Source organism: Vombatus ursinus, unplaced genomic scaffold (assembly GCF_900497805.2).
Source record: "Vombatus ursinus unplaced genomic scaffold, bare-nosed wombat genome assembly UNPS02014959.1, whole genome shotgun sequence".
Taxonomy (NCBI): domain Eukaryota; kingdom Metazoa; phylum Chordata; class Mammalia; order Diprotodontia; family Vombatidae; genus Vombatus; species Vombatus ursinus.
The window spans coordinates 12,453,351-12,474,628 of record NW_020954737.1 but is presented as its reverse complement, the minus strand read 5'-3'; the positions used below and the strand labels follow the sequence as shown (position 1 = coordinate 12,474,628).

The 21,278-nt window shown below is 36.9% G+C and overlaps 1 protein-coding gene across 1 annotated transcript in view; it reads right to left on the bottom strand.

The window, feature by feature from the left end:
* PPP2R3A (protein phosphatase 2 regulatory subunit B''alpha) overlaps nucleotides 1-21,278 on the bottom strand; it is a 190,248-nt gene that overhangs the window by 124,161 nt on the left and 44,809 nt on the right. The window contains exon 2 of the mRNA XM_027845207.1: nucleotides 10,488-12,985. Coding sequence (XP_027701008.1) covers nucleotides 10,488-12,491 — 2,004 coding nt within the window. The 5' untranslated portion in view covers nucleotides 12,492-12,985. The remainder of the gene's footprint in view (nucleotides 1-10,487; nucleotides 12,986-21,278) is intronic.

The window sequence follows — 21,278 nt, the reverse complement described above, 5'->3', positions numbered from 1 at the left end:
GTACAGTGGATAGAGCACTGAGCCTTAAATCAGGAAAAGCTGAGTTCAAATTTGGCCTCAGGCACTTGTTAGCTGTGTGACCCTAAGCAAGCCATTCAACCGCTGGCTGCCTCAGCTAAAAAATGGGGATAATAGAGGCATTTTCCACTGAGATTTGTGAAAATCAGATAAGATAATATCTGTAAAGCCCCAGCCCTGTGCCTGTCACAAAGTTGATACTTAATGAATGTTTATTTCCTTCTTTCTATTGGACTTGTCAATTATGGGTTAACTCGAATAAAGTCAATAAATATAAAGGTTTTAATACTGCTAGGGATTACACTGGGTTGAGGAATGAGTCTAAGGTAAAGAAATGGAGGAAGCCAAGTATAGACTACATTTTCTACAAGTTTAATAGTGAGAGAGGGGAGATACAGACTGACACCTTGATAAAGTAGCACAGAGGGTTTTTTTGGAGGAAGAAAAGAAATGTTTACATAAGCAGAGAGAAAGAATCCAGTAGAGGGAACTAATGGAGATGAGAGACATATCAATTGATAGAACAAGGTAAAGAAAGTATTAGAAGGGATGGGACCAAGGGCACAAGTAACAGTAGTATAGCTTAGTGAAGAGTACTAGACATGCAATCAGAGGCTCTGAGACCATGGGAAAATCACATAACATCTCTCAGTTTCCCTAGTTGTAAAATGGGAATAATAATAATATCTGAACTACCTATCTCACAGTTTTGTTAGGAAAGTGGTAGTTAAATGTAAGTCATTATTAAGTACAGAGGTTGTCCTTAGTAATGAGGTAAACCACTTTATTTTTTGAGATGGAAGGCAAAAATATTTTTGAGATAGGTGCTCATAGATTTTAGAGATGGGGAGGTAAGGATATAAGGGAGCTTATGACGAATGGTTTTAAAGTAAGAAAGTGGGTATAGTCGGGGGCTTGAGAAGAGAGGTCTGAAACAGATACTGTGGGAAATGTGATGGATTAAATCAGAAATCCGAACATCAGTGAGGGTTTAGCTGAAGTTAGTAGGAATTAGTCGCGCACCCAATTAGTACAATACTAGCAACCTGGAAGTGGGATCAGATGAACCTATCTGCTGGCATTAGGATGAATAGAGGCTGGAGATTGGGAAGTAAAGAAAGTTGAAGGACACAGAGCCAAGGGATTCAGGGATGGAGCATGGGTCATTCTTGAAATGGCTTATTATATATTCAAAACTGTGAATGAGAAGGAAGTGGCTCCTAAGCAGGGTGACCGATTAAGCCAACAGGTAAGAAATCGTAATATCACAGATTTTGAGCGGGGAAGGACCCTGGACCTTAGGGGTTATCTAATTTAACCTTATACTTTACCAACAAAGAACTGAGGTCAGTGTTGTTTTGCTCACAGTAGTAATAAGTAATATGTGGCACAGCCAAGACTGAACCCAAGTTCTCTGACTCCAAATCCTCTTTTTAGAAAAGAGGGCAAAGAACAGGTGGAGTGAGGTGGTGGGAGAGGTAGAAGGGCAGATTGTGATCAGGTTGGGGAATTTTAGAGGATTTGGAAGTAGATCAATTTCATGTGATAGTGAGGTCTAATCTCTGTGGTTGGATGTGGCAGAGTGGAAATGGAGATCATAGGAACAACTAATGATTAAAGCTGAGGTACAGCAGAGGCAAGAAGTTTTGTTAGAGGCGGACTTTCATGAATCAGTGTTATAGAAAGACTTTCTGTCATTCAGACTCATAAATCAGAATGTCACAGAAAGACTTTCTGTCATTCAGACATTGACCTGAAGTGGTGGGGGGCAAGTCCTAGACTTGTAAGAAAACTTAGGTACTAGTTCTAGTTCTGCAACTTTATTTCTCTAGGCCTTAATTTTCTCATCTATAAAACAAATAGGTTGAATTAGCTGAGAGATTCTTAACCTTTTTTGCATCATGGATTCCTTCAGCAATCAGCTGAAGTCTATGGATCCCTTTTCAGAGTAAAGTTTTTATAGGTACAAAACAAAATACACAGGATTACAAAGGAAACCAACTACTGAACTATACTGAAACCAATGATACTGAAATAGTTGCCAAAATATTGAAAAAAAAAGTAAATGAATGCATCACAGATTAAAAACCTCTAGACTAGATGATGTCTAAGGTCCCTCCTTAGAGGGACCAGTTCTGATTGACTGGGGAATGCTGAGAAGGTAGGTGAACTCTGATAGACTAGATTTAGAGGTCTAATTGATCCTAGTGGAACAGGAATATAGATCAAGATAGAAGAAAGGGTCTTGACTATCTAAATACGAGCAATCTCTTTATAAGAGCAAAGCTGCTTTCCTGATGAATATTTCCAAGCTGATAGTATATCCACTAAACCATACACTGGGAGATGCCAAGTTGGTTACTTGTATCTTCTAGGGGACCATTCTATCAGGGCTAGAGTCTTGGATCTGGGCTGTAGTAGTGGTTCCCAGCCTGTGAGTTGCTGACTTTTAGGGTGGGTTTGGAGCTGTGGACTTATTGCAAGGGGTCTATGATTTTTTTTTATGAACTCCAAATGTTATAATTTCGATTTTTATTTAGGAGCAACACACACACTTCTGTTTTTCAAACGTATCCAGATGCTGTTGTGAATAAAACAAATTAATTTTAAAATGTCACCGAATTCATAGTAGCCTTTTGCCATTATATATTTCCTCTATCAACAAGCACAACTACAGAGGTATACAAATTACTTGGGACAAGCAATAATTTTTATATCAGTTTGTTTTGTAACAGCAGTGGTCATGTATATGTTTCTATTGACAGTATGGTCAAAACACTAGACCTAGAGCAGCTGAAACCAAATTGTGCTGAATGGAGTGAAATGACATGGATAATCAGTTTTGACATTTTTTTTCTCACAGTGTTTTTGAACTGAGTTTTAAGTTCCTGCCAGATGAGTGCTTGATTTCATGCCATATACGTGTTTCATTGCTCCTTTATGTTGTGTTATTAATTCTGTAGTCTTTAAGAATGGATATTTTTCCAAGGAAATGGGCAAAAGTTGTAGCTTTATTGTTTTTTTTTTTCTTTTTTTGGGTTAGGCAATGGGGTTAAGTGACTTGCCCAGGGTCACACAGCTAGTAAGTGTTATGTGTCTGAGGCTGGATTTGAACTCAGGTCCTCCTGAATCCAAGGTCAATCCTCTATCCACTCTGCCACCTAGCTGCCCCAAGTTGTAGCTTTAAAAGAGGATACTTCAACAACTGTTAGAGACATTGCAGATGCTACTGCTGAGAAAGGAGTCAAGCATTTCAAGGAACACTCAAACCCACAATGAAACACTTTCAGTCATATGGAAGAACAAGGGAAAATATGGTAAAAAAACAAAAAGCAATGCCGTACCACTGACATACGACTGCTGGAGAACAACTTAATTAATCCTCAAAAACTAAGCAACGCTCTTCAAAGGAACTGAGAAGCTAAAGAAGTTGTTAATTCCTTGAAAGTATGGCATAAGCTTCTTTACACTGGAAGAAGAGGGTCAGTTTAAAAAAAAAAAGCTGCTAACTAATGCTAACTAGTGCTATGAAGAAAATATGCTTGTCATAAGGAAGGCAATACAAAAATTGAGTTCTACAGATGGGAAAAAGATAATTTAGGTTGAGGAAACTCAAATTTTCTTTCAAGGCTATACCAAAATCATTGTCAGAAGATATCTGGATGAACCTGTAAGATCTGGACATCTTTGTCAAACTGTAAAACATCCACTCAAAAAATATTATATGGATTTTTTTTATTTTCAGTGAGCCTGTAAATTTTGTCTCCATTGAGGGAATGATGAATAAATATTATGACAAATAAATTCTGATACACTGACATACTAAGAAGCAGAATCCTTTCAACTTAAAGAAATTTTCAAATGGGGCTAGAATACATCAAGATCATCTTCCACTATAGCATAAGCCACAAAAAGTTAAGAAAATTATCTAAGAAAATAGAGAAAACAGATTTCAATAGCCTCAGAACTTGTTTGATCTAAACCCTATTGGAAAACCCATGAGGGAAAATGCATTCTTCATTAAAGGTATGCTTAATATCCAATGTGATAAAAGTGTGGTTTCATGATGAAGAATTAAAAAACTATTTGTCAAAATTTTGTGAATTCAAAGCCAAATTGTGTAAAATAAGTAACTATAGCAAAAAGAGATCATATGCATATTAAGTGGCTTTGAAACATATAAAAAGTTGTTATGAGGATTGGACAAATCAATGTTAAATATTTTACACTGTCCCAAGCAATTAAAAAGCACATTATTATCTAATTGGGGTCTGCAAAAAAATTTTGATATTAAGGAATTCTCATAATTAAAAAACTGGGAGCCATAAAGCTATAGGATATAGAATTACATTTCTTGGTTGGAGGAGATCCCTAACAATCCTAGGAAATCATTACCACTTAGGAGACCACTTTTATAATCATACTACCTTTGAAATAAATGAAAGGGGAGGGAGTACAGAAATACTGAGTTCAACCAATCTCTTTAAAAGAACTAGTTAGAAGGTCCTTTCCTGGAACCTAACATGAAAACTTTATTATTGTCTTTCGCAGCAAATATGAAATCCAGCATGGATTGTCCAACCTGTTTGAAAAAACAAAACGAAACAACAACCCGGGGTGGCTAGGTAGCACAGTGGATAGAGAACCAGCCCTGGAGCCAGGAGGACCTGAGTTCAAATCCAGCCTCAGAAACATGACACTTACAAATCACTTAACCTTGATTGCCTCGCAACCTCCCCCTACCCCCACAAAAAACCCCTGCACTCTACTGTTATGTTTCAGAGATATTTGTGGGAGACCAAACTCAACCAATTCAAGCTGACTAACAGAAAATTTAAATTATGTGAGAAAGAATACTAAGCTTAAAGCAGATTCAGCTCAGAAGAAAATGAACCAATTCATAAAAAAACTCTGAAGGTATCGTTTCTCATGCTTCTGTAAAGAAGTGCTACAAAAAACTCCATACGTGAGGAGCTTGTTTCATGAGAAAGATGCATTAGATCCTTCCAGATACGGTGGCTGACTGTTTTGAAGCTCAAAGAAGAAAATAAACATATCTTACTTTGTGGCTTAAAAAAAAGTAAAGAAGGCAAATACCATTTATAATTGCATTCTGGTGAGACAAGGGCGACTCTTCTATTGATCATATGAAATATCTATATATAGATTCTGTACAGGAGAGAGAGTTTTCAAAATAAATTTGTTCCAAATTTCTAAAATTATAAATGAACTTCAAGAACTTAAAAATCAGTTCAAAAACACTATGTGTAAGAAAGAATGTCAAAAACTGCCTATCTATTTCAGTTCCACAAGCATTTATTAAACACCTACTATGTTCAAAAGCACAGTTCTGGGGATACAAAGAGAAAATGAAAACCAGTCCTTGCCCTCATGGAGCTTACATTATACTACAGAACAAAACATAGGATTATTAGAGCTAGAAGGGACCTACAGCTCACTTAATTCAACCCCCTCCTTTTACAAATGAGGAAATTGCGTCACAGAGAGGTTAAATTACTTTCTAAGCTCACACAGATACTAAGTAGCAGAGCCAAAATTTGAACTCTGGAATTATGGCTATAAATTCTTTACACTGTACCATGCTTCTTTCATGTAAACAGATTAAAAAAACAACAACAAGCTAGTTTAAGGAAAGAGATAACACCGATTATGAGGGAATCAGGAAAAGCCTCCAGTGAGGGATCATCCCTGCCTCATAAGAAGAAATATCCCTTCTCCTTGCTAATGCTAACCCCATCCCATCCCATCTTATCCAGTAGATTACTATCATCCCCAGACTCACTCATTAATCCTTCCCTTTCTAAGAGCTGCTTCTCCATTGCCTAAAAATCCACTTATGTCTTCTGCCATCCTTAAAAATTCCTCACTTGATCTGTCCATCACTGCCTGCCATTGTCTTATATTTCTCTTACCTTCTGTGGCTAAACTCCTTGAGAAAGCTATCTGTAATTTCAGCCACTTCCTCTCGTTTCCCTTTTTTCTAAACTCTCTGCAGTCTGCCTTCTGACTTCATCATTCAACTGAAACTGCTCCCTCTCTCAATGATCTCTTCATTGCAATCTAATGGTCTTAATTCTCATCTTTCTTGACCTCTTTGCAACCTCTGACACTGTTGACCTCTTTCTTCTCCTTGATACTCTCTTCTTTCTATATTTTTATGACATTGCCTTCTCCTGCTTCTCCACCAACTTTTATGACGCATTCCACTTTGCTGGATCATCACCTTCCAGGTCATGCTTATACGTGACTGTCTTAGACTCTCGTCTTTTCCTTCAAACTGTCTCACGAAAGGATCTGAACAGCTTCAAAGATTCGATTATATATCTAAACCAATGACTCTCGATTTACTTATCCAGACCTAACTTCTCTCCTGATCTCTGGTCTCACACCTCTAACTACCTGTTAGACATCTCAACCTGGATGTCTTGTAGACATCTTAACACATTTAAAACAGAACACATTTTCTTTCTCCTTAAGCCCCCTCCCCTTTCCTAACTTCCCCATTATTGTCAAAGGCACCACCATCCTCCTGGTTACCCAGGCTTACAACCTGGGGGGCATCTTCAATTCATTATTCTCTCTGATCTCCCATATCTAATCTGTTGCCAAGTCCTTTTGATTTTACCTTTCAACATCTATTGTAATAGCCTTTTAGGTAGTCTCCCTATCTCAAGTCTCTTCCTACTATATTCCACCTTTCACTAAGATGTCAAAGTTATCTTCTTACAAAACAAAGGTCTGACCATGTCAATCCTCTACTCAAGACATTCCTGTGGCTCTCTATTACCTCCAGAATAAAATAAAAATCACTTAGCCCCATTGCCTAGCAAAAAACAAAAACAGAATAAAATATAAAGTCTTTGTTTGGCTTTTAAAGATTTTTATAATCTAGGCCATTTTTACCTTTCTAGTCTCCTTATACTTTACTCTCCTACATGTACTATGGGATCTAGTGAAACTGGCTTCCTTACTGTTCCTTGAATGAGATACTACACATTCCAATTACCTGCCTTTTCAATAGCTGCTCTCTATGCCAGGAATGCTCTCCCTCCTTAACTCCACCTCTGGTTTCCTTCAAGTTTAAGCTAAAATCTTGCCTTCTGCAAGAAGCCTCTTCAATGCTAGCATCTTCTGAGATTAACTCCAATTTATTCTGTATACATTGTGTATGTACATAGTTACATGTTTTTCCCCCCCTTAGAATGTGAGCTCTTTCAGAGCAGAGACTTTTCATCTTTGTATTCCTAGGCTTATTTAGCACAGTGCCTAGTACATAGTAGGCATTTAATAAGTGCTTGTTGACTTAATACCTGAGCTCAGCATTGAAAGAACCCAGATATTCTCAATTAGAAAAGTGCAGGCTGCACAAATGAGGGGCATCCTGTATAAAAGGTATGGAAGTAGGTGATACGATGATGCATTTAGAGAACAGAAAATAGATCATTTTGGCTAGACCAGATAGTGTGTGTGAGCATGCATGTGTGTACATGTATAAGTATGTGTTTTTATATATATATACATATATATGTATATATACACACACACACACATACACACACACACGTATACACACAGATATACAGAGGGAGATAGAGAGAAGGAGAAAGGGAGAGAGAAAGGGGGAGAGAGAGACACAGAGAGAGAGAGAGAGAGACAGAGACAGAGACAGAGAGATGTAATGTGAAATAAGTTTGGAAAGGCAGCTAGGAATCAGGAATAGCTTTAAATTCCACGAAGAGAAATTTGTATTTTGCCCTAAAGGCACCAGTGAGGAATCACTGATTATTCCTAAGCACTAGAGTTACAAGGTCAGATGTGTGCTTTAAGGTGATTATTTTGGCAGTTGTGTGAAAGATAGATTATAAAGGGGAAAGACTAGAAAGCCGGGAGACCAAATAGGAGGTTACTGCAATGGGCCATAGGCCCAAAGAATCTTAGAAGGTACCACTGGGGTCATCAAGTCCAACTCTTCTATACCACAGATGAGGAAACGAAGGCCCAGACAGGTTAACTAACTTGCCCATGGTCACACAGTTAGTTTCTGAAGCAAAATTTAAACAGATCTTTCTGATTCCACACTCAGTCCTTTATCCACTACACTAAATGAGAAATGTTAAAAGCCTAAACTAGGGTACTAAGCCTGTGAGAAATGAGACAGCTGTCAGATATTATAGAGCAAGAAATAAGACTTGGAAACTTCTTAGAAATGATGAGGGTGGGGTAGGAGTAACATATGATAGGATTTCTATAATGTGGGCTGAGCCAGTTTTCCCCTAAAACTTAAGGCTGCTGTCCTATTGGTTGGTTGGTCCAAGGGACAAGGGCTCAAACTACTGACATGAAATCTCAGTCACTGGTGGCATAAAAAGGCCAGTCCACAAGGAGGCAGCACCACTCATACCTGACAGATGTGCCACTGTCACAAAAGTAAAAAATGTTCTGACTACATAGGTACGTCTATAGAAATGAGGGGTACTATGTCCACCTGAACCTATCCTTGTCGAATAACTTTTCTATGGCTAAGTAAGCTTCCTTTTTATAACTGTCCAGTGATTGATGAGTGTTTCATATCACTCCAATCCTGAATCTTAACTGCTCTCAGTCAAGTCTGGCCCACTATAGGGAGTGAGAGAAGAGTGGCCAATGAAGAATGCATGACTCTGGGGCTGTGAACTTGGGGGACTAGAAGGAAGTAACATAAATGGCAACGGGGTAATATGGAGAGGGGATAAGCGTAATGGGGAAAAGATAATATGTACTCTTTGAGACATACTGAGTTTGACAGGCCTATGGGATATTCAGGTAGAGAAGTCCAGCATGCAGTAGGAAATGTGGAACTGGAATTCAGGAGAGAAGTTAGGGTTTACATATATGTTTGTGAGTAACCTACAAATAGGTTACAATTGAACCCACTGGAGCTGATGAGATCACTGACAGAGGGTTTGGTGAATCATAAAAACAGAAAACATGACTGAGTTTTGTGGGCTACCTAGGGTTAAGGGGTGGGACACGGATCATCATTCAATAAAGCAGACTGAGAAGGAAAGGTCACAGAGGAAAAGGAATAACCAGGAAGAGGAGCTGTTGTTTGTCCTTTGTTCTTGAAGAAAACCAATGACATCAGGAAGGTGATACACTGACTTGCAAGTGAACTAGATTCAAGTGAAGCAGGGCTGTGCAAAGTCACCAGACTCATTGTCTTCTCCAGAGCCATCTGGGTCCAGTGGCAAGACACTGATCAGGATAACTGGAAATGGCCTCGGATTCAGTAGGAGACGTTGGACTTTTTAAGCTAAGATCTTTCCCAGGTCTCAGTTTCTGAGGCAATACTCATTCAGTGATTAAGGGTAGGTAAGAAATAAGGCAAAGAATGATCTCTTTTACCTACTCAAAAATCAATCTGGAAGGGAAACTCCTTGAGGAGTATCATGAAAGCCAAGACAGAAGAGAGTATCAAGGAGAAAAGGGTTCATGTCAAAAGATATGGAGAAGTCAAGGGTGAAGACAGAGGAAAGATTATCAGATTTAGTTTTATTATTGAACTAGAAATGGAGGATATCAGACCAAAGGTTTGAAGAAAGTGGATCTGGTAGATCAGAATAATAACGCAAGGGATCATCTGGGCAAAGGAAAGAAAAACTAAGTGTTTCTTTTGCAACCCAACACTTTCATGTTTCACACTTTGCATATGTTACATTTGTAGTGACATTCCAGAGAACTACAAAGTCCTTTAAACAAGAGACTATGTTACTATACCTTATCAAAAGTTTGTTCTTCTGATCTTAGAAATGACATCTAGGTTCTCATATCCTTTCGACCTTCTCAGATTATTTACCATCTTCTTCTCTTTCATAATACACGTCTGACATTCACTTATTATCTGGTTTAAAAATCCTAGTCACTCCTGGGCAAGAATTCTTAATAATACATATTACACACTACTAATGGTGGCCAACTTTCATCTTTGTCTATCTTATGAATAACTCTTAGCCTTGAGTCATGGTACCTATTTGCCATTTTCAGGGATTAATCAGACACTTGTTTAAATGGCACTTCCTACAAGTCAGGACCACAATACATTGTTCTCTAATTGTTTTGTGCATGTTAGCTTTACCTAGATTATTAATTCCTCAAAGGTAGGCACTATGTCTTTTACATATATATATATATATGTGTGTGTGTATATGCACACACATACACACACACACACACACACACACATATACACATATATATTTTATCACCTGGAGAGCCTTGTACAGTATTGGAAAACGCAGAACCAATACTTGGTTGACTGGGTGAAGTCAGTGAGACTATTAGTATTCTAAGGCAGGTATTTTCACAGCAGAAACAACACTAATAGAGTCAACCAAGGCATTTTTTCACGTGTATTTATTTTACAAGTATTTCTTTGGTGACGCTTTAAGACATGAGATTGTTGGTCTTACCTTAATTACCTCGGGGCTCTGCTGAATCAAAACCACTGCAGTACTATCTTTGGTTTTATCACTTGTATGACTTTGACATACTGATGATCGAGTCTGGGAGGAAGTTGTCAAAGTTTCCTGCAAAATTTGCATCATTTCTTTTTCTTGTGATAAGCTTCCTCTGCCTGATTTGCATTCAACTAGCTCTTGAGCAAAGTCTTCAATGCTTTCTAGGATACGCAACAAGAGAGCACGATCCTCTTCCTCTATTTTATGTCCGTTAGTTTCAATAATTCTTGTCAAACAGGAAGAAGGAGATTTTTCTAAGGGTGAAGAGTCATTAGATTTGGGCTCAAGATCCAAAGTTGTCTGCCCAACCAAAGGATTATGGCTGTTTAAAGATTTAGTGTCACAACTCTTGGCAAGAGGCTCCCCTAATGTGTTCTCCATTCTCTGTGAGAAACACTCCAAGTCCAATAATAACTTATCTATCTCTTCCTGATTACTAGGTTTCATAACACCTATGTGGTCTCTCTCTTCAACTTTAGTGACTTTGGGTGTAGGGTCCTCCTCAGGTAAAGCAAATGCTGTTTTTTCAAAGAGGCTGCCAAGATTTTCAGCTTGTACTAAGGTAGGAGATTTTTCAAGACTGTTATTATGTTCTATAAATTCTGATTTAGCTTTGTTCATTTCTAAAGATTCCTGATTAAAGCTGTTCTCAGTTCTTTTTTCCTTATCAAACACTTTTCTCCCATCTGACTCTTCCTCAATATAAAGAGTTTCCATAAAGTCAGTAGAAGAAACACTTTCGAGAGGATTCATAGTTAAAGTCTGTGGTTTAAGTTGGACAGCTTCCGTAGTTCTGGGGTCATTTAGCTCTAAACTTTGTAAAGAATTTGAAGGACCTTTTGTGTGGTTAGTCTGAAGAGACTTAATTGTTCCAGTTTTAATACTATCATGTCTGTTTTCTTGAAATTCAACTGAATGGAACTGCCCTGTATCTGGTGCTAACTGGACAACATCCTCATATTTAGGGGGCTGTTCAGTGCCAAATATTGGGGAGAAGGGGGCTGGCTGTAAGTTCGGCAAATTACTAATAAATTCTGTCAAGTCTGTATTCTCAGTATGTCCAGGATGCAAGAATTCAAATGGTATCTTTTTTAGATAGGAAGCCAACCTGGTCATTACATTCATATAAATAGTCTCAGAGCTTGAAAATGAATCATGACCACTTCCATCATTGATATTACTCCCTGATTTCTTTTTTATGCATTGCTTTATGATGTCTGTGCATTTTTTCAAGTCCTCAGAGCACTTGAGCAAGATATCCAAGCACATCTTTATATCTGTCCCAGAAGAAGGGCTATCCAACTTATGTTTTTCCAATATCTGGGTAATCAGATTCTCTTCAGACAAATTTTGGAGAAATAAGGAAGCCATATTTGTTTCAAGTGAATTATTATGGGGCATAGGTTTTTCCTCAAGTGAGGAACTCCGGAGTAAACCAAAGGATGGATAGCTTCCATCATTGCCATAATGACCAAAGATCAGGTCAAAATCAACTGACCGCCTATTAAATGAGTCACTCTTAACTTTTCTTCCTTTTCGGTAAGTCACGTGGTTAGAGTTCTTGAGTTTTTCAAGTGAAAATTCCTTAATTTTTCCACTGGCAAAATTGATTGCTTCTCCTGCAATGTCTTTCAGGTTGCAAGTGCTTTGCACCACAGATACCTTCTTGACCTTAGGTATACCAGGGAGGATTTGATGGTTTTCTTCACTCTCGGCCAAGGAAAGACCATTTTCATCAGGAAATATAGGAGCGTGTGCTGCATTTTTGACACCAGAGACAGGGATATGCAGGAGCTCTGCACAAACACTATGATGTACCACAATACAGTCAACTCCATGTCTGAAGGTCTGGCAAGTTCCAGTGCAATAATGTATAGCCTGCTGAAAGCGCTGATCTATGACAACACTGTTGTAATAGTTCACAGTGCTAACCACAAGTCTGTAAGCTGCTGCCATAACATAAAATCCACTTAGTGGAGTTCTGAATTCACAACTAGGTTCTGGTTCAACTTAGATTTCCTAGTTTCTTCACCTAGGCTGTGTACATTTGACATTCAGATTTTAGTAATAATTTACTAATACTGGGCAGTGTTTTATTTTTTTTTTCTGCAAAAAGAAACAAAATGTTGACACTGGGATATATTGCCAAGATACAGTAGCTAGTGCACGTGTGAGTTTGAATGAAAAGTCACATTGCAGAAGACACTAGTCCTGGGCATAGCATCTATTGTTTGTTTCAATCTTCTTGGACAAGATAGCTATGTCATGACAATTCACAAAGCCATTTTGAAGTTTGTTTGTTTTTTTAAACAAAAAAAGTTTCAGTTTCTTCAGCAAGTTTTATAATGTTGAAATGGAAGTTAGATGACTTAAAGTAAGGTCTAAATGCTGAGAGCGCTGAGGTGTCCAAGGATTGGAATGATCCATTTTTCCATGAGTGAGTGGGTAACCTGGAATAAAACAAAAATGGAAAACAAGTGAGAAATAATCAAGAGCAAATATTTTCATATTAAGAGAGCTAAAGTAACTTCTAATTCTTCTTTGGACTTTACTTTTCAAGTTTCACAGTGACAAAATCAAACATAGCACTTAAGTGGTTTTGATCCAAATGGTCCCCACATCCTGACAATTCTTTTTTTGCAGTGTCTCTTGTTTCTTTATCTTTATTCACACTGTCAGTACACAGCATTACTTCCACTCTGGATTACTACAATTGTCTGCAAGTTGTTATTTCTTTCCACAGTCTTACTTTCTTCCAATGCATTCTGTATAATGCTGTATCTTGTTCCTTTACTCAATGGATCTTGCCTACTGAATTAAGCCTAAACTGTTCTCCTTTGAGGTTCACTCTATTCAAATGTATTATTCTAACCAGATTGTTACAGCATTTATGTTCTGCCTACAAGGCCATTCTTTTTCAAAGAATTCATCACTTGACTTACCATCACCCTCTCCATACTAACATACTAACTTATATGAGGGGATTTCAATATATATGTTGTTGCTCCTCCAAACAACCTGGTCTTCCAGTCTGTCAACTTCTTTGACCTAAAATTTCAGTATGTATCAGCTATGTACACATAGGAATTATGATTACACCATCTCCCAAAAATGTTCCACTTCCATGATAAAAAAAATTCTGAAATTACTCTGATCATTTGATACTTCCTATCATTCAAAATCTCCCTATAGTTTACTCCTCCTAAACCAATTTTTTTTCCCTAACCAAGATTTCCATCCTTTGGTACTTTTCCAGGATATCGCTCCCAGTTTAGCCTCACTCTCTTCCTTTCCCAGTTTTGAAGTCATCGTTAACTGGCTCAATTTCATACTACTCTCTATTCTCAAATCTCTTGCCCCCTTGTCCTACCAAACTCCAACTTTGCTTTGTCCTTAAAAGGCACCTGCTCCCTTCCTATTCTCTGTATGTTTGAAGTATGCTGGAGGAAGTCACACAACTGTGCTGACTAGATCTACTACATATTTGTATTATCTAATCTTAGCTATATTTTAATTGCCTCCAGGTAATCCTTTTATTCTTTCTTACTTGACTATTTTATTCCACAGAGCTGCTGTATTAAACTTACCTTCTTTGTTCAAGCCTTCCACATCATACTTTTCCACCTACCACTCAGCGGAGGATCTTGCTTCATGTAGTCCTAAGAAAATATACTCTCAATCCCTTCTCAACTCTTCTTCCCTACATCTATATAATCTCCATTCCTCCCCCTGCTCCATAACAAAGATTTATTTATTTAAAAATTTTTTTTTATTAATTTATGATATATCAACAATCACTTCCATAAGCTTTGGGGTTTAAAATTTTTCTCCTCCTTCCTTTCCCAAGACAGCACACAATCTGATATAGGCCTTACATACACATTCCTAGTAAACATTTTCACATTAGTCATGTTGTAAGGAAGAATTAGAACCAATAGGAGGAACCACCAGAAAGAGGAAACAAAACAAAACAGAAGGAAAAAAATGGCAAATAGTATGCTTTGATCTGCATTCAAACTCCATAGTTTTTCCTTTGGATGTGGATAGCATTTTCCATCTTGAGACCTTAGGAGATGTCTTAGATCCTTGCAATGCTGAGAAGGGCTAAGTCTATCAAAGTTAGTCATTGCACAACGTGGCTGTTACTACGTATAGCATTCTCCTGGTTCTGCTCACTTAACTCAGCATCAGTCCATATGAGTCTTTCCAGGTTTTTGCAGTCTGCCTGCTCATCATTTCTTATAGCATAATAGTATTCCATTACATTCATATACCACAACTTGCTCAGCCATTCCCCAATTGATGGGCATCCCCTCAATTTCCAATTCTTGGCCACCGCAAAAAAAGCTGCTATAAATATTTTTGTACACGGGGGTCCTTTTCACAAAGATTTTTAAAAATAAAGAGGAAAAATCAGTGAAACCAATAAGTTGATCAAACAATCTAAAAATTTATTCCATGTTCCACATTCATGAATCTCTTGCTCCAGGAAACAGTCCTTCTCCCTCTTTAGGGCCACGCTTTTTCCTTATAATTTTGTAACATTTATTTTTGATTATGTTGTGGCAGTTGTTCTTTCCATCTGCATTGTTATAGTTGTGTATATTGTTTTATTGGCTTGGTTTCCTTTACTCTGCATCAGTTCATGTAGATATTTCTGTGTTTCTCTGTACTCATTATATTTATCCTTTCTTGTCTCACAGTAATATTCTATTACATTTATGTGCCACAATTTGTTTGGTTATTCTCCAATTGATGGGCATCTACTTTGCTTCCTATTCTTGGCTACTATGAAAAGTGATACTATGAATATTTTCATAGAAAGTATATGGGGGACTTGCAAGAACTGATGCTGGGTGAAGTGAGCAGAACCAGGAGAACACTGTACACAGTAACAGCAACATTGTGCGATGATCGACTTTGTTAGACTTAGCTCTTCTGAGCAATGCAATGATCTAAGACAATTCCAAAAGACTCATGATGGAAAATACTATCCACATCCAGAGAAAGAACTATGGAGTCTGCATGCAGCTCAAAGCATACTATTTCCTTTCTGTTGTTGTTTTTTGTTTTTTCTTTCTCATGGTTTTTCCCTTTTGTTCTGATTCTTCTTTCGCAACATGACTAATGTGGAAATATATTTAATATATGGTCATATTAAACATGTATCGCTTATATCAGCTTGTATGTCACCTTGGGGAGGGGGGAGTAGTGAGGGGGGGAAATTTAGAACTCAAAATCTTATAAAAGCAAATGCTGAAAACTAAAAATTAATTTAAAAAAGTATACAGGGGAACAAATGCTAGGGAGAACATCGAAAAATACGTACACTAAAGCATTAATGAAGCTGTGAACTAGTTCAACTGTGAGGAATGCTAACAGTTTGGTTCCCACAGAACTGATAAGAAAACAGGACAGGGGGAGATCAGGTTATTGATTAATTGATTTCTTGGTTTACTGATTTATACAAATATGTAAACAAGATAAGGGAGTGAATGGGATAATATAGGGTGTAGCCCCCTCAGGGGAATGAACTAACCCCGACCTCAGTTACTTTTCATACTTATGACTGTTGTGAGACTGCACCCAGACGCCTTGCAGCACATTCTGGCTAAACCGGATGTTCCATGTGGCTAAACCAGATGTTCCGGTTGTGCAAAGAGACCACTCCCCTCTAACTTGTTTCAAACTTCCTTCTGTAGAAGTTAGAATTCCGTGAATAGATTGTGTCCCTAATATACCCAGCCAATGGATTGAAGGGAAGGGGGTTAGGGAGGGGACATTGCGGATAGGGTCTATATATTCTGCTTTACCAGACACTTGGGCGCACACCCTGGCTGGAGCCATCTTGAGTGAATGCTGGGTGTGTCCTTTCTTATGAGAAAGCAATAAAACTCCTTTTTGCCTTTCTTAAGAAAAAGTCTCTGATTTGATTATTTTGGGGGTCACAAACACCCCACACAAAACCATTCTGGAGAAGAATTGGAACTATGTCCAAAGGCCTATAAAACCATGCATACACTCTGACTCAGCAATACTGCTATGAAGGCTGTATCTCAAAAGAGATAAAAGAAAAAGGCAAAGGACCCATATGTACAAAAATGTTTAAAGCAGCTCTTTTTGTGGGGGCAAAGAATTGGAAACTGAAGTGATGCCTTTTTTGAGAATGGCTGAACAAGTGGTGGCATATGATTGTGATGGAGTATTATGCACTACAAGAAATGATGAAAGGGATGGTTTCAGAAAAACCTGGGAAGAATTACATGAGGTGATGCAAAGTGAAATGAACAGAAGTAGGAAAACATTGTATACAGTAACAGCAATATTGTAACAATAATCAACTTTGAAGGACTTAAGCCACTTTGATCAATACAGTGATCTATGACAACTTGAAATAACTCATGATGAAAAATGCTATCCATGTCCAGAGAGAGAACTGATGAACTGAGTGCAGACTGAAACATTTTCTTTCACTTTATTTTTCTTGCTTTCTTCCCACCCCCACAACAAGGCTGATGTGGCAATGTTTTGCATGAATATGTATAATGGCTATTGTATTTTTTGCCTTCTCAGTGGGTGAGGGAGGAGCTCAAATGAGGGAGAGAATTCAGAACAGAAAATAAAAATTAAAAAAAAAAAAGAAAGCACATGTGGACTTTTTTTTTCTTTTAATAAATTACTTCCTTGGGATATATGCCTAGAGGTGGAATCTCTAGGATAAAAGGTATAGACATGTTTGCCAATTTCTGCATAATTCTGAATTGCTTTCCAAAAGAGTTGTACTTTTCATAGTTCAATCAACAGTGGACTAATGTACCTACCTTCCCACAACTCCTCCAACACAGACTATTCCCATCTTTATCATCTTTGCCAATTTTTTGGACGTGAGGTAAAATCTCAGGGTTATTTTATTTTGCAGTCTTTTTGTTATGAGTGATTTGGAATATTTTTTTATATTGTTGCTAATAGTTTGCAATTCTTCTGAATACTATTTGTTCATATCCTTTGACCATTTACCTATTAGGAAATAGCTTTTGATCATACAGATATAGATATCTTTTAGTTGTTTATATATCTTAGAAACCAAACCATTATCAGAGAAATTTGATATGAATGGAAAATTTCCCCCCCATCTGATTTACTCTTTTCTTATCTTAGATGCATTAATTTTGTTTCTGCATAAGTTTTTCAGTTTCATGAAATAAAAGTTTCCTATTTTATCTTTTATAATTGCCTCTATCTTTTGTTTGCTTAAAATAATCTACTCGTGGCTATGAAAAGTATTTGATCTGCTTCTCTCCTAATTTATTTATTGTATGGTCTTTAATATTAAGCAGCCATTTTGAATTTATTGTGTAAGATATTGATTTAAGCCTAATTTCTGCCAGTCTGCTTTTGAGTTTCCCAGTAGTTCATATCAAGTAGGGATTTTTTTCAAAGTAATTTATCTTTTAAGGTTTATGGAATACAGGGTTGGGTTCCACTGTTTCTGATTCTTCCTTATATAGTCTCTTTCACTTTTAAAACAATTTCATATGGTTTTGATAAATGTTGTTTTATAATACATTTTGAGGTCTAGAAGTATTTTTCTTCCTTTTCTTCCAATCTTTTCCCATCATTTCTTTTGATATTTTTGATTTTTACTTATTCAAATAAATTTTGTTTTTGTTTTATTGAGTTCTGTAAAGTATCCCCCCTCTGACAGTTTGATTGGTATAGCATTAAAATGGTAAATTAACTTTGGTAGTATTATCATTTCTGTTATTATGGCACAGCCATAAGAACTTAATATTGCTCCAGCTATTTAAGTTATTCTTTATTTCTGCAAGGAACACTTTGTAACTGAATCTATATAAATGTTTTGTGTGCTTTGTTAGATTGCTCTCCAAATTTCTTTTAATTATTCATTCAATTGTTATTCTGAATGAGATTTCCCCTTCTATTTATTAGGAAAGCTTCTAGTGTGTACATCATTATTGCATATGATGCTTGTTTTTTGATAGGTATACTTTATATTTAAAAAGATCCCTCTATGACCATAATTTATCGAATTTCTAGCATAAATGAATGTTTTGCCGTGTCAAAGGTCTTTTCTACATCTGAGATAAATATGACATTGGATTTTTTTTAACGTTATTATGTTGACTTTTTCTAATGTTGAATTATTTTTGTACTCTACTATGAATCCAACTAAGTTACATGAATGACTTCTGGGATAAATTGTACTATATCTAAAAGGATTTTGTTTTATTTATTTCTGGGATAAGTTGTTGTAGTACATCTGAAAGGATATTATTATTTATTTGAATAGATACTCATTAATGATATTGAGGTATAATCTCCCTATACTTTATCCTTCCTTGGTTTAAGTATTGGGAAAATAAAAAGGAGTCTGTATCACTTGCTTTAAAAAAAGTAATAAATTCTACATGCTACTTTCAAAATTGTCCTGCTTGTCTGTGCTTCCTTCTAAGCTTTATTTTGTCATATTCTATGCATTTCAAAAATTACAATGTCCCTCTTTTTGGGGGGAGGAGAGAGGGTATCACTATTGGTTTTTTCCTCTTTTTTTCCTAATGACTCAATAATTTATATTTACCCCATTTAAATGTAAAAACTTTTTTTTAACATGTTCTTTTTAAATTTGAGTTCCAAATTTTCTCTCTCCCTCCATTCCCCTCTCCTTGAGAAGGCAAGCAATTTGATATGGATTACTAACACCTGTGCAGCTCTACAAAACATATTTCCATATTAGTCATGTTGTGAAAGAAAACACATATACACACACAAAACCAAGAAAAATAAAGTTTTTTTTAAAAGTCTGATTCGATCTGCATTCAGCCTCCATCAGCTCTTTCTCAGGAAGTGGATAGAATTTTTCATCTCAAGTCCTTTGGAATTGTCTTAGGTCGTTGTATTGTTAAGAATAGCGAAGTCATTCACAGTTGAACACTGTACAATATAGCTGTTACTATATACAATGTTCTCCTGGTTCTGCTCATTTCACTTTGCATCAGTTCATGGAAGTCTTTCCAGGTTTTTCTGAGAGCATACTGCTTGTCATTTCTTCCAGCAAAACAGTATTCCACCACAATCATATACAACAACTTGTTCAACCATTCCCCAACTGATGGACATTCCTTCAATTTCCAATTCTCTGCCAACATTAAAAGAGCTGCTATAAATATTTATGTCTATATAGATCTTTTTCCTTTTCCTTGTTGTTTTTTTTTAATCTCTCTGGTATACAAACCTAGTAGTGGTATTTCTTGGTCAAAAGGTATGAAAGGTTTTATAGTCCCTTTGAATATAGTTCCAAATTGCTCTATTGAATGGTTGAATCAGCATACAACTTCACCAACAGCATTAGTGTCTCAATTTTCTCACATACACTCCATCATTTGTTATTTTCCTTTTCTGTCATATTAGTCAATTTGATAGGTGTGGGGTGATAGCTCAGAGCTATTTTAACTCGCATTTCTCTGATCAATAGTGATTTAGAGCATTTTTATATGATTATAGATAACTTTGATTACTTTAAAAACTGCCTGTTCATATTCTTTGACTATCAAGTGAGGAACGGCTCTTATTTTTATAAATTTGATTCGGTTTTCTGTATATCTGAGCAATTAGATCTTTATCAGAAAAACTTGCTGTAAAGTATTTTCACAGTTATGATTACTATTTCCCTCTATCATATCCCCCCCATTATCCTACTGTCTCTCTCCTTTCACCCTATCCATCCTCAAAAGCATTTTGCTTCTGTCTTTTACCTACCCCTATATCCCTCCTTTCTATTACTCCCTCCCCCTTCTTCTCCTGCTTTTCTGTAGGGTAAAGTAGATTTCTATACCCAACCAAGTGTGTATGTTATTCCCTCTTTGAGCCAATTCTGATGAGAGTAAGGTTCACTTGCTCTGCTCCCCACCAAATCTTCCCCTCCAATCTTTTGATTTTTTTTTGTGAGATAATTTCTTCCATTCTGCCACTCCCTTTCCCCTTCTCTTAGTGCATTCTTCTTTCTCACTCCTTAATTTTATTCTTTTGCATAATCATCCCATCATATTCAACTCATACCCATGCCCTCTGTCTATGTATCCTTCTTCCAACTACCCTAATAAATGAGAAAGTTTTTAGGAGTTACAAGTATAATATATATTATATACAAGAATATAAATAGTTTAACCTTATTGAAACCTTTATGATATCTCCTCCCTGTTTACTTTTTTGTGCTTCTTTTGAGTTTTGTATTTGAAAGTAAAAAAAATTCTATACAGCTTTGGTCTTTTCACCACTTTCCCCCAAAGGATTATATTCAGTTTTGCTCGATAGGCGATTATTGGTTGTAATACTAGGTGTTCTGCCTTCTGGAATATCATATTCCAAGCCCTCCAATCCTTTAATGCAGAAACTGCTACATCTTGTTTTATCCTGACTGTGATCCCATGATGTTTGAATTGTTTCTTTCTAGATGTTTGCAATATTTTCTCCTTAACCTGGAAGCTCTGTGCAGACTACTCCCAGATCTATGTTATGTCCCAGGCTCTCATCCTGCATTATTTACTACCCACTGGGTGTTCAAGCAGACAGCTAAAACTAAACTCAATGTGAGCTAAACAATCTTCCCTTCACACCTGCAAACCCCTTTAACCTCTCTACTTCTGCTGAGGGTACAACCATCCTTCTAATCACCCATGTTTGCAACTTTGTAGTTACTGTTGTCCCTTTACTCTCACTCACTCC